Here is a 14,254-nt window from a genome sequence, read left to right as displayed (position 1 = left end):
ACAAGTTAATTTAAAGGTGAACAACCTCTTTAATTCTAGACCAAAACATATTTGATAAATTCTGCCATCCTTATTTTTGCCAGTAGGGGGTGCCTGACTATGACTATGTCACAATGGGGGTTTCAGGCATAAAACCAAACTTACTTATCACTTTACTGTACTTGTATTGATCTGACTGACTGGAAACCCTGCAGACTCCTGATGCTCAAATATTGTCTCAAACTAGAGCATGCCATTTGCTGTGCATGTGTAAGTGATTATTGGCCCTTAACCCCAATTTTAGGTGGAAATTGGGAAAGTCACCAAGACAAAACCACATAAATTGCTTAAAGTGCCATACCATTTTTTATTGAAGCGTTCCGGTAATTGCTAAGAAAACACTCCCCATACATTATGATCATTTAAGCGTTCCAAATGATCTAGGTAATTATCTAGTTATACTAATTAGAAATTGGCAACAACACTGTAATGCAAAACATAATTTAATAGTAGCTAGAGTTTCAAATACAAAATATGGCATAGAGTTCAAGCTCCAGCAAATCTGCTCAAATTGTACTTAACATTGTGAATTGGCCTTGAGTAAAGCTTCTTAGTCTTTGGAGTTATTTGAAGTCTCAGACCTAAAGTGAAGCAAGGCACCTCTAACTGTGATATGCCAATCCTTAAAATACCTTCCACCTATCGAAGAAGATCGCTTTATGCGCATGATGCCTTGTCTTCATACATATTGTCCAACTGGTGCATAGAAGAAGTCATACTGTTGGCTTTGGCTCAGTAGTAATACAACTGCACAAGCTTTTCATATACTTAGGGGCCGATTCACTAACTTCGAGTGAAGGATTCGAAGGTAAAAAACTTCGAATTTCGAAGTTTTTTTTGGGCTACTTCGACTACGACTTCGAATCGAACTATTCGAAGTAAAAATCGAAGTACAGTCTCTTTAAAAAAAACTTCGACCCCCTAGTTCGCCATCTAAAAGCTACCGAAGTCAATATTAGCCTATGGGGAAGGTCCCCATAGGCTTGGCTAACTTTTTTTGATCGAAGGATATTCCTTCGATCGTTGGATTAAAATCCTTTGAATCCTTCGATTCTAAGGATTTTATCATTCGATCGAAGGAATTATCGTTCGATCGAACTATCTGCGCTAAATCCTTCGACTTCAATATTCGAAGTCGAAGGATTTTAATTCCTAGTCGAATATCGAGTGTTAATTAACCCTCGATATTCGACCCATAGTGAATCGACCCCTTAATGTACACTAGCATGGCCAATTCATTAGCACAGGTGCTAAATTGCACCAGGGCAGTTACCCATAGCAACTGACCGGTAGTAGGTTTTGAAATTAGAAAACAAGGGCAAAGATCTGATTCCTTATGGGAACTGCATGGTGTTTTACTGTATGAAAGAAATGCTTCAAAGACAAAACCCACTCACTTATAAATGCAATGAAGAAAGGAGTGTGCAAATATCCGTGCCTTCTTGTCTCTGTGTGTAAGCACCACTTATAAATAGGATGCATTGCACTCCATTAGAGTTGAACACAATTAAAGCTCAAAAACAAAACAGGTGTATAGTGTGCCACAAATGATATGGATTAAAATGACTATGCAGAACGTCTCTTTTCTACAGTTGATATAAAAAAGACATAACTATGTTTTGCATTAGGCATGGAGTTATTTCTTCCCTTTGGTGTTGCTTCTGGGGTCAGTAATATGTTGAAATTGAATGTATATGAATGACAAGTGGTCTGTGCACTGTTGCAGCAAAAGGTGATTTTGCCACTTAGATTTTAATATTTTTTTGTGGCCCCTCTGTATAGCCTGAGCCAGTGTGGCTGCTTGTGTTAAAGTTCTTTGACAGGTCACTTGTCATTCTTTATGGTACAGAACTAGACTATTCATTTGTCAGATATGAACATCCTGCCATATCAACCAGACCTGTCAGTTAAATCTCTCTTATTTGGGGGGCAAGGGAGCCCTACTCATGACTGGCAATCTGTGGATTACAGGGGCTGCTGTAAAATGCTATTGACAGACACAATTTAGTGGGCTGCTGAGGGGGTTTCTGTGTACTTGAAATGCCAGGGCCTATTTTGATTTCCAGTCCAAGCCTCCTACAGTATATGGTCTAGTTGGACATGAAGTCTTCCAGATGATAATGGTGGCTGCCTTTCTCACTTAAGACACTCATAACCTCACGTTGGAGACCTTCAAGTTTCCTTTTTAGGTCCCCCATTACCCTTCCCGCTTCTTCTTGTTCCCTTTTCAGGCCTTCACGTTCTGTCTGTAGCTGCCCTATCTCCCTTTCTAGACTGGCGATATTTTCCATCTTGCGTTTTCTGCAGTTTTGAGCAGCTACTTTATTCTTGCCTCTTCTCCGGATATCTCTGACCAAAGCCATCTGGGTATCAGTCAGTGTGTAATTAGACAGAATTTCATTAAAATCTTCTACAGGCAAATTAACAATCCTTTCAGTGGGAAAGGGAATATTCATGGCAGCTGCCTGTCTTTCATCTCGGTTGCAGACCAGTTCTTCACTTTGCAATGCACTATACTGATGGGCATCAGTTATATTATGCATTAGAGACTGTACTATGCCAAACTGGTCTTGACCTACTAATGCAGGAAGCATTTCCATGTATTCCACCTGCAATCTTTGTGATTCAATATTTTCCAGTTCAATGGATTCCCCATCACTAAAATTCAATGAGAGGCCAGAGTCTGATTCAAATTCATCTTGGCCCTTGCAGAGTTGGCGTACAGAGTTTGTGCTGGATACACTCACGTTGGGCATCGTTGATGCAGTAAAGAGTCCATTCAAGGGTAGATTCTTGGGGGGATAATGTCCTGATGCCCCCATCTGATTAATGCTTGAAGAGATGAGCATTCCGGTGTAGGCAGTAGGGCCACACGCAGAAGCCAAAGGCAAAGTATAGACATGCTGATCTTGAGAAGTATTTGCATCCATGTAAATTTGGTCATATACCTGAATATTGTGGTTTACACTTTGCGCAACACCTTGTGTAAACTGGCATGATCCATAGTCAGAGCTGGGCATGGCAGAAGTTCCGCAACCAATGGCATCATATGGAGAGTTATTCTGTGCATCGAGGCCCTGAGTTTGAAATAAAACATACACAACTGTATAAAAAGTAAAACTACACATATAGGACAAAGTATCAGGTTTAACAAGAGCCGTATATAAATGCAAATAAAAGGTACAAAATGTGTACCAGTTCTAAGCAGATGTTTGCTTTCAAGCAGGTGAACAGAAATTTCAGTGTGCTGATTGGTTACAATTAGTTTCCATATCCAGACCTGGTGCAAACTTTGTGACTTTTATTGCATTAACCCTTTATATAATGCAGAGTAGGCACACAAATGATCAATATAGCAATGAGCTTGCGTGTACATGCTAAAATGCAAAAGGATCATTGAGAAAGTCAGTACATGGTGCAAAGAAGTGCTGGATGCAAATAGTTTTTCAATCAATGCAGCATTCTTCCTAGAATTTCTGTAACATTTGGGTAATGGTATTACTTCCAGGGTGCCAATGCCTGCAACGACCTGCATGATTAGCTTGGCACAATTCAGTAGCACCTATTGACCCAAGAAATCACACGTAATTAGGTGAACTGCTCATGCACAACATGTTTGTAATATTGTTATTAGTATCGTTCTGTTATGTATTTATACAATACCACACTATTTCAAAAAGGGTACAAAATGATTTATATATAAAACACAAGTGCCGTGTGTCAAGGGAACAAGAAGGAAAAGTGGTCCCTGCCCCTTTCAAATTAGTGTAACCCTACCTGTAGTTCAGCAATGGAAAGGATTTCTTGCCAGGCGACATCCATGTTCCCTTGATTATGTTCTCCCATTAATGTGAGCAAATGGGCTTTATAGAACCGACCTTCAGGGGTTGGGCATGAGGGCATAATTTTACCAGAACACTTTGCAAGGCTGTTGGCCTCCAATGGTCAGAACTTCTGCTAGGAACCCAGCATCTGCAAGCTGGAAAAGTGGGAAAGTCAGTATGTTTGCTCGTTACTGTAGCTTCTGGCACATATATATATATGCAGCCTTGATTGACAAATTACACATTTATACTAAAGACATTTTGCTGTTGTCTATAATAACTCTCACCCCATTAAAAACATTACCCACTAACAGGGATCTTGGGGTCTCAAGCGTCCCGTATGCACAGCTCCAGCCCAACATTACACTAAAATCTTATGTCCCCCACATTTTCAGAACTTAGGTTGTTGTAGTATACTGTATGTGTAGCTTGCCTGGAACCTTAAGGCACAGTGAAGAGAGTAAAAATTGGGGGGGGGAAAAGGGTGACTAAGCTGCCAAAACTTCGCCAGAGTGGCGTCATTTCGGTACAATTCCCTAATGGGCACAGTTGTAACTTCGCCAGCGAAGGAGATAGACTCTAGCGCTACTTTGCACTCTAACGCCAGGCGAATTTTTGCTCTGGCGAAAGAGCGTTACTCTTCAAATTCATTAAGATGCGGATTTTACTGAACGTTACCTCTTACACCAGACTTGCCTTTGCCACCTCAGACCAGACAAAGTGCAGTGGAGTGGATAGGACTTCATCAATTTTTTGTTGAAAAATTTTCTAAGTCCCAAAAAACGCTGGGTGATAGCCTTTGGGTACCCAGATTCCCCCCTAGATTTCAGCACTACGCAATATGTTGGCGCTATATAAATACATGTTGATAATAATACATTTCCTAACATATGGGCTCATGTGTAGGGCATTATAACTCTATTTTCTTTATTAAGGTTCCCTGGGCTTGTGTAATGTAATGTATTTGCTGCAACATATATATCCATTCAACTTTCACTTCCCACTGCATGCAAATTAGCCCGCGCAAGCGCAACTTCACTTTGCTTGCAGAAGTAACGCTAGCGCAACTTGGCCAGCGTTCGGCGCCCTGGAAGCAACTTCGCATTTTAGTGAATTAGCGTTGTCCTATCAAATTTATGCCTGGCGAAGTGGGCGAAGCAGTCGCTAGCGAATTTGGCCCACTTAGGGAACTTGGGCTCTGTGCACCAGGGATGCAGCCCCCTCTGATGTGCTCTGACAGGCAAAAGCCGGGTGCTAGGGAAGGCAGCATCTTAAAGGCCACCTTAGGGCAGAAACAACCCCAGGAATACTCTTGGGCACATACCAAATATCTCTGTAGTACTACCAGACTTTATTCTTCAAATATCTCCAATATTCCCCCAGTTTTCAAACAATATAAAATATAGTAAAACATTAGCAATAGCTTGTCTCCTACCAATCCTTCTCTTGTCTACAAGACAGAAATTCTATTTACTGCCAAAAAAAGGCATTTGGCCTTGAGACAATCATTTTAACCTGCCAATCCTGCTGCTACATGGAGAAAAATTTGTCAACATTTCAAAGTATTTATACATAGCAATAGCCATTGTTAGGGATGTATGTACATTTTAATTTGTATAGCTCTACTTGTATACACAGCACTGTACATTTAAACAGTACATTAATAGAACTACATGTGCCCCAGGTGTTCCTGGACTTTCAAACAATGCTTTGTTGAATCTAGAAAACCAGTGAAAACATGAGGCTCTACTAAAAACCCTAGTCTGGTTTTGTCAGCTTTCTGGCCTTTGGGAACCCCACACTACTTTACACAGATGGATAAGTGCCAATTTTCTTGTAGGACGGAAAATGTAGTTTATTTTATATATTAAACAGCCCATTTCAAATCTTAGGTCTGCATTGACTCTATAATACTACCCCTTACCTATATTATTGCTAGTGTGTAGTCCCTTACTATCTATATCTAGAACCTACCCCGCTGAGTTGTCCCTAGACATCAACCTGAAAGCACCTTCACCAGCCAGAGTTACATCTTGCCAACATGGTTAATAAGCAACATGGCTTATTAACCATGGTATTCTTTTCCCAGTCTATTAAAGCATGAACCATTTGGAGCAAGCAGTCCATTTGGGACAGTCTCATCTACTTTTTCAAACCCTTGTAGCACTCGGGTCGATATTTGTTAAAATGATTTAGGAGACAGCCAGACAGTTGCAAGTTGTAGTTCATAGTGAATGGTTACACATTGAATTTACACAGTTGATTGTAGTGACTTTTTTTTCCTGTCCTGTTCTTATATTATACCATTTGTATTATAAGTAAATTCTGACAGATCTGCTGCTTGCCTTCTGGACATACTTCCTCTATCAAGCCCCCTTTCCTTCCCTCCCTTTCTCCTCCTGCACTATATAGATAAGGCTGTCTGTAAGGAGCCCTGTAAAAGTTCTGTGGCTTAGAATTTGTCTTTCAAGGAAGTACTGTGATGAACGCTAATAAAATATTGTAAGGGGCGTTAATAAATCATATCCAAATATTTAGATATTTTATGTTGTATTAGTGGCCTATTTTCCCTAACCCTTTTTTTTCCTGCTGCCAAAATGATAGCAAATGTTGCCTGAGCATGACTTATTTGGATTCCCCAGCTAGAACTCTTTTACTGTACATGTTAATAACAACAACTATAAAAATAAAAATATTTGTTGGAAGTATCAACATTTGAGGGACACATTAATAAAATATTTTGACAAAGGGCAATGACAGACAGGACCCTTCCCATAGACAAATATACAAGTTGCCACATGTAATGCACAGTACAATGTCAGAGCAACTGTAGCTGTATGTCACGTAGCCATGACTAGTCACTATAGTCGCTGGTAAGTTGCCAGTACAAATTGCCATTACACTATGACGATCATTCACTGCAATAGGGTTTTAAAAATTGAGGCAAATAATCGCCCTATTGCCCTAAAGGTGGCCATACACAGGGAGATTTAAAGTGCAGATTAAGCAACCTCGCCAAACAAGCGAACCTTATAATGTATGGCCAGCTTGGTTGGCTTATTAGAGCTAGGACAGTTCTCCCAATAGACAAAAGGGTAATAAAATCCGTGTTCTTAAAAAAAAAAAAGGTTTCCAACCCAATCTGCCCCTCAAAACAAGGTATGAGCTACATCAAATTTGTTCATTAGAATGAACTTGTTACATCTATCTATCATCTATCTATCTATCTATCTATCTATCTATCTATCTATCTATCTATCTATCTATCTATCTATCTATTGCTCTATCTCTCTCTCTGTCTGTCTATCTGTCTGTCTATCTATCTGTCTTTCTATCTGTCTGTCTATCTACCTATCTAGCTCCCTGAGCCTAACCAGTATGTTTTGAGATGCGCTATACATTTCGACTGGCACTTTTTTCATGTAGGTACAATAGATTTTTCTGATCACCCCATTACTGCAGAAGAGTTCTAAGAAGGAAGGAAAGGAGATTACATTTAACATAGCAGCCTAAGGTGCATGATAATTGGATGCGTTGCCAATCTCCTTGGTCTGTGGACTGAAACATAATATAATTTTCCTTGACTGCTCATAGCCGTTAACTTCAAATGTTAGATTGAAATGCTCAACAGAAAATGACACATTGCTCATATATGTACTTAATTTGACGTGTGTAATAGTTAGTAGTCTGGATACTAGAGCCCAATCAATGGGTAACCCAGTTTTCCTGGCCCTGCACCTATAAGGGCCCAGACACACATGGCTGTTTTACCGCTCAGAGACATGGATCGGTTTTTAAAAGAGCTGACTGCTACGTAAATATGTTTAGCAGTTTCAAGTTTAGGCAGTGGCACACTAGGTTAGTGTATTTACGCAACGGTCGGCTTTTTTAAAAAACACGCTGCGTTTCCACGCAGAAAACCGTATGTGTTCCATGCCCTAAGTGATACTGAACAAACCCACAGAAAATGGAATGCATATTACAACATTTCTGGGTTCCTAATCCTCTTTCTTTAGCTTGAGGCTATGCAAATAAACACAATATAGACTGTACCTCCATATGTAATTAAAGGCTCAATGATGTTCAGGTGTAGTAACCAATAGCAATCAATATGGTATATGCTTTTAAATAGGTTACCAGTAAATGCTAACTGCTGATTTCTATTAATGCATAATTTGCCTATTTAATACATAACCCCCTAGAGAGCTAACACACAAACTGCAGCCGCATGGGTTAGTAGGGTTACATAAAAGGGGTTGTCCTCTTGCTACATTTAATAGGATTGACATATAGTTTACTAGCCATATAATTAAGAAATAACTGACACATGGTAATCACTGGCTTGACTTACCTTCACCTACTTTGTTCGATCATAAAATGTGATTATTCAACATATATTTATTTCACATAATATTCTGCAATGCTTACCTGAAGCCATGTATTAAAAATATGTGGTTACTGAAAGTTCACTTAATCTTTGCCTCATTCAGCATTAATCTGTTTCATGGATATAGAACCTGAAACAAAAAGAAAAATATGTGTGTGTATATATATATATATATATATATATATATATATATATATATATATATATATATATATATATATATATATATACATACACACACATATATATATATATATATATATATATATATATATATATATATATATATATATATATATATATATATATATACACACACAGTGTATACATATAGTATAATCTTTGTTCATTTTGTCTGCTGCTGGGCACATACGAAAACAGATTACTGGCGGAGGCTGTCAAAATGACCTTTGTGTGAAGGGCCTAAGGCTTTTAAGGATTTTGCTTTTAAAGGAACAGTTCAGGGTAAAAATAAAATCTGGGTAAATTGATAGGCTGTGCAAAATAAAACATGTTTCTAACATAGTTAGTTAGGCAAATATGTAATGTATAAAGGTTGGAGTGACTGGATGACTGGAACAGAACTGAACAGAACACAACTTCCTGCTTTTCAGCTCTCTAACTCTGAGTTAGTCAGTGACTTGAAGTGACATAACTGTTGAGTGAGTTTGCAATTGATCCTTAGCATTCAGTTTCAGAAGCAACAGTTATGACTCATGCTGCCCCCCTCAAGTCTCTGATTGGTTACTGCTTGGTAACCAATCAATGGAAAACAAGAGATCTGAAAAGCAGGAAGTAGTGTTCTGGCTATTATGTTAGACATCCAGTCATTTCAGCCTTTATATATTACATTTTTGCCTATCTAACTATATTAGAAACATTTTTTATTTTGAACAGCCTATATATTTACACCGTTTTTATTTTTATACTGAACAATTCCTTTAAATTATCATCCCTAACCTATTTCCCTTTCCTAATCAGAAACCTCTATGACTTCTATTGTTTCTAGACTGAGACCTATTGAAGGTTGAATTTTGTATGCATTTTGCAATTAAATTCTTTTCCTCTAAAACTACACATGCCATGGAATGTATTAAAGAAATCTCAATATATAAAGTAGGAACGGAAAAAAATGAACCGTGTGCTGAAAAATTTGAAAACCTGATCACTACAGTTATAGAATTGGTTTTCCAGTGGGAGTAATGTCTTTTTATGCAGCGTTGGACTGAAGCGTCTGAGTTCCACCCTAGCTGCAACCCCTCTCCAGGCCCCGCCCCAGCCACAACCCCCCCTCCAGCACCCATATGCATACCTGTTTTCTCTAAGGGAAGTGGGCTTTACTGGCAGCAGAAGGGTGGTGGGACCCACCGGGTTTTTACCTTGTGTCCCGCCAGCCCAGTCTGAACCTGATTATATGGACTATCTATTCCTTCACTTTGAGGTCCAAATTTGGCCACAGTCCCTTCACTGCAGGCATCGTCCTAGTCACCCTTACTCTCCACCACCCTCACTTGTAGAGTAGGGTGACAGAGAACTAATATAAGCTTTATATAGGATGACATATGATACAGAAGAGCAATTAGTTTTGATCGGTCCACTATAAGTTAATAGTGCCCCCTAAAGGTATTGTATACAAAAATGCAAATTAATATTTATACACACGGTAAGCTATACTCATACATTGCTCATACATTTCCTATTTTAAAGGAAATAAATGGATAATCATAATTCAGGTATGGGATCCGTTATCTGGAGATATAATTAATACTTATTGCTGAAAATTGGGTTTATTTCATGTCTAATTTTTTTTTTTTTAGCAGATTTAAGGTATGGTGATCCAAATTATGGAAAGATGCCTTATCCAAAGACCACAAGCCCTGAGCATTCTGGATAACCGGTTCCATACCCGTATGTTAACATCCAAAAAAAAACCAGGTCCTGAGCATTGTGGATAACAGGTCCCATACAAGTACTTTAACATCAAAACTAACTAGTGTTGACAGTGGCCTAATGGGTTATTAATACAAGGATGAACAGAAAGGAAAGCTGTGAGGTATGGGGGATACAGGCTCATTGCAATAATTAAAGGAGAAAAAAAGCGCATGTGTACACAATAAAAGGAAAGAAATGCAGTTTTTCTTTTGACAGAGGACTCAGAGCTGCATTACTTTTAGGGTTTACTGGTGTATTTATATAGACCTTTCTGATAAAGCTTAATTAATTTTAGCCTTTCCTTCTCCTTTAGGGCTCTTATTCACGAGCGGTTATAGCTGCGCTCCCCTGCGTTCCGTTTTTCTGCGTTCAGCCGCAGGGGAGCGTAGGAATAGACGCATTACATTTTTTCCAATGGGGCTGTACTCACACAGGCGCGTGTAGGCGCCGAATGCAGGTTGAGACGCAACATGCTGCATTTTTCCTGCGTTCGGCGCCTACACGCAGCGCAGCTACAATCGCTCGTGAGTAAGAGCCCTTAAAGTGTGACACTATGCAGGCCAGTGTAATACAGGCCACAGGACACCTAACCTATAACTTCCTTCTTATTCTTTAGATGGATGCCTAATTGTACATACAGTTCATAGTTAGAATTTTGTTATACATTGATATAACTATGCATATTACAACATATTACTTTACAACCTTAACTTTGATGATTGCGGTTGATCTTCAGAACAAACTGGGACTGATTTATTAATAGATGTGTTAAACTGCAAAAGTGCAGTTACCCATAGCAGCCAAAAGGTTGCTTTAATTTTTTATTTGTAAACCGGTCGAATCTAATTGCTGATCAGCTGCTCTGGGTGACAGTAACTGATTCTCAAACGCTTGTGGCAGGGGCAAATCTGCTCTCCGTTTTAGAAAACTGTATTATTTTTTGCACTTTGTACCCTACCCAGCCCATGGCAAATAAGCCCCAATTTGGCCACCCTGTGTCTTAAACAAAGAGGTGTGTGCATGGTCAACTAAGAATAATATGGAAGACAAACAATCTCATGGTTATGTTCCTTGAGCAATTCTCTCAATTTGCTGAATGACAAACCCCTACAGTGAAATTCTGTCTCCACTGATAGGGGTAAATTTATCAAAGAGTGAAGTTCTGCCACTAGAGTGAAATTCTGCAGCTCACAATTCATTTCTATGGGATTTTGAAAGGCATATTTATCAATGGGTGAAAGTGAAAGTTCACCCTTTGATAAAAACGCCTTAAAAAATCCCATAGAAATGAATGGAAAGTGGCGGAATTTCACTCTAGTGGCGGAACTTCACTATTAACTTCACTCTTTGATAAATATACCCCAATAGGTTATTTCAAAGAACTGAAACTCAAAATTATTAATTTTTTATGCGACATTGTTTTATGTTTGAAAATAACCTAGTGGATTATTGTATTAACTTTTTTGTTCTTGAGCCACTCCAGTGTCATTTTGCTCTTGTATTTGGAATGTGGTGCTGCTGGAAAGTGATGTTTCAACCATGTTTCAGTCTTAGTAGAAGAGAACAAAATTGTTTGTATTGCAGCATTTTCCTATATTTTGCACACATCCATTTGTCAATCTGTTTTAACAAGGTCCCCAGTCCCTGCTGATGAAAAGCAGCCCAAGTGAGTATGCTGATTCTCATGTGACCACAAAACATTTTCCCATGTCACAACTGGGTGTCTCTTGCATTTTGGAAACTGCAGACTGGCTTTAACATGCCTTTTCTTGAGTCAAAGCTTCTTTTAAGCAACCCTCCCATTTTGCTGAAGGATGCAACATTAACTTAGTCTGAACAGTTGAATACTGTAGCTCCTGTAAAGTTATTATTGATTGACCTATTTCCAGGCAAAGTCTGGTTGGATTGGCACATCCAAACACTTGAATATTGGCTTGTTCACTTTTACCATTTAATACAATTTGTTGTGTTATCTTCAACTTCTTCTGGACACTCTTTAGTCTCCTTTTTTAAAGCTGTACTTTATGATTCACTGGCAGAGACCAACCATAAGGCAACAGTGTCCTTTATAGGACAACTGTTTTTTTTACATGTGTAAACTTCTACAATTGACAATTTAAGAAAACAAAATATTCTATTTTTGTCTTCTAACATTAAACAATGTCACATTAAAAAAACGAATTTCATGTCTTTAAGTGTCATTTCTGAAATCCCCTGCCACAAGTTCTAGAGCACTCAGGCGCCAAATCATAGGCAAGGGTAAGTACAGGGCTCTGTAACACCTTGTACCCAATTAGTGCTGCTAAATGGAGCTATTGTGGAGCTCAAATACCTGCATCTTTAGGAGCCAAGCATAGGACCAGTGTAAAAAGTGCAAAAATATGGTATTTAGGTACTTATTTCCTTTTAGTCTGAATGCTGCACATTTCATCAGCCAATATATAAAGTATAAAATGTAACAGTTGCCTAATTTGTCTAACATATTATTTATATATTGGCTAATGAAATGTGCAGCGTTCAGACTACAAATGAAATATGTCTATATATGATTCTCATGGGATCTGTTTAAGAGACAGATACCTTAAACCTTGCTAGAACCAGTTCAATTATATTCAATGCCTTATGACTTTAACCATTCATTCTTCTGTTTGTGCATCTTCACTGTACCCCACTGTACTTATATTACCTTTAAATACCATCTGCTCATCTTTTATTGCATCTGCACCCCCTTCTTTTTTCTCTTGCTTATATCATCAAACTGTTTGACACCATTCTCTATTGGATGTGCTTTTAGCGTCTCCCCCATGTCTTTTGCCATATATTATTTCCATTCTCTTACCTCTCCCTCCACTGCCAGGCTCAGTACTTTCCATATCACCAGAGGCTGCCTGCGCACATAATGTATATTCAGTTCCACAGCCTTTATCAGTGCTTGCTGCCAGCATTAGCATGTTAAACCACAAACTTCAGACAGAAGTAGCCTCTCTCCACCCTCTGTTATCCACACCCTCCAGATCACTACTCCCTCCTCCACAGTAGTCAAGCCCTACTCGCCAGGACTGGGGGCTGATGGCTTATTGTCGGAAATGTAGGAAAATGCCAAACTGATTAGTTAATATTAGTTAATATCAATCAGACACAGTTTTATATATATATATATATATATATATATATATATATATATATAGATATATATAGATATATATATATATATAGATATATATATATATATATATATATATATATATATAATGACAGGCTACAATTACATTAAGGTAAAGCGAACGGTTTTGTTCAAGAAGTATTAATTTATGCTTTTTGCATTTTTACATATACTGCAAGTAAAAGCTCTATTTTTGCTTGAAACAACAGAGGGCCTCTCTATAAACATTTTTATAATGGCCCACTGATGGCCAGTTTGGCAGATCACAAATATGCAGAGAAGGAATGCTGCATATTAAAAATGATATCCTCAGTTCTGACTTTTGAGTTTTTGATGTTTGAAATATTTTATTTGGTTTTCACAATAAACCCTAAAAATCAATATGATAACAAATAGTATGCAGAATAAGAAGATTAATACAATCACATATTATACAGAATGTATAACTTACAAACTTTTGAGTTTTTAATGTAAAAAAATATATGGTAATTTTAAAAAGGAACATTTTTGTTTTAACAATGGGTTCTTCCAATGGGTCCATAAAAATCAGAGTTTCACAAGCAAACAAATAAGAAGCTTATTCCATACTAATGTTTCATTGCAGAGAAGGAGGTGGGAATATGCCAACAGTTCCTCAGTAGATGGTTGGCAGACAATGTTGAGTTGTTGAGTTGTTTCTTGCCTGTTCCTGCTACAAAGCAGCATTTTAAAAACCTTTTGAGATCTCCTTAGTTTATGAAAAAAAACAGTCACTCTGTTATTATGCTTAATCTCCTGATAATGCTGTACAACCCTATCCATTGCTTTGAGCCCTTGGGAGAGGTGTCCCTTTTGCACATAAAGAAATAATAGACAATCAGTTTTACTGGCTATAGATAATCATTGCTCATCAAGGGATTTGATTATTTA

General features: G+C 38.2%; 1 protein-coding gene across 2 annotated transcripts; it reads right to left on the bottom strand.

Annotated features, from left to right (window-relative positions):
* Positions 1-326: 326 nt before the first annotated feature.
* Positions 327-13,119, bottom strand: nfe2.S (nuclear factor, erythroid 2 S homeolog). 2 transcript variants are annotated; one of them, NM_001095191.1, is given in 4 exon segments: positions 327-3,116; positions 3,817-4,018; positions 8,292-8,380; positions 13,022-13,119. In NM_001095191.1, coding segments are annotated over 2 exon segments (1,032 nt in total). In that variant the 5' UTR covers positions 3,862-4,018; positions 8,292-8,380; positions 13,022-13,119; the 3' UTR covers positions 327-2,129.
* Between the last annotated feature and the right edge of the window lie 1,135 nt (positions 13,120-14,254).

Source organism: Xenopus laevis, chromosome 2S, assembly GCF_017654675.1.
Source record: "Xenopus laevis strain J_2021 chromosome 2S, Xenopus_laevis_v10.1, whole genome shotgun sequence".
Classification (NCBI taxonomy): domain Eukaryota; kingdom Metazoa; phylum Chordata; class Amphibia; order Anura; family Pipidae; genus Xenopus; species Xenopus laevis.
The sequence above is the reverse complement of the archived record's forward strand: the minus strand, read 5'-3'. Positions and strand labels throughout refer to the sequence as shown.

Coding starts and splice junctions, on each gene's coding strand:
- nfe2.S (XM_041583216.1), bottom strand. CDS start 3,942: ATGCCCTCATGCCCAACCCCTGAAGGTCGGTTCTATAAAGCCCATTTG. Junction 3,117..3,816: donor TTTCCATTGCTGAACTACAG/GTAGGGTTACAC, acceptor TTTCAAACTCAG/GGCCTCGATGCACAGAATAA.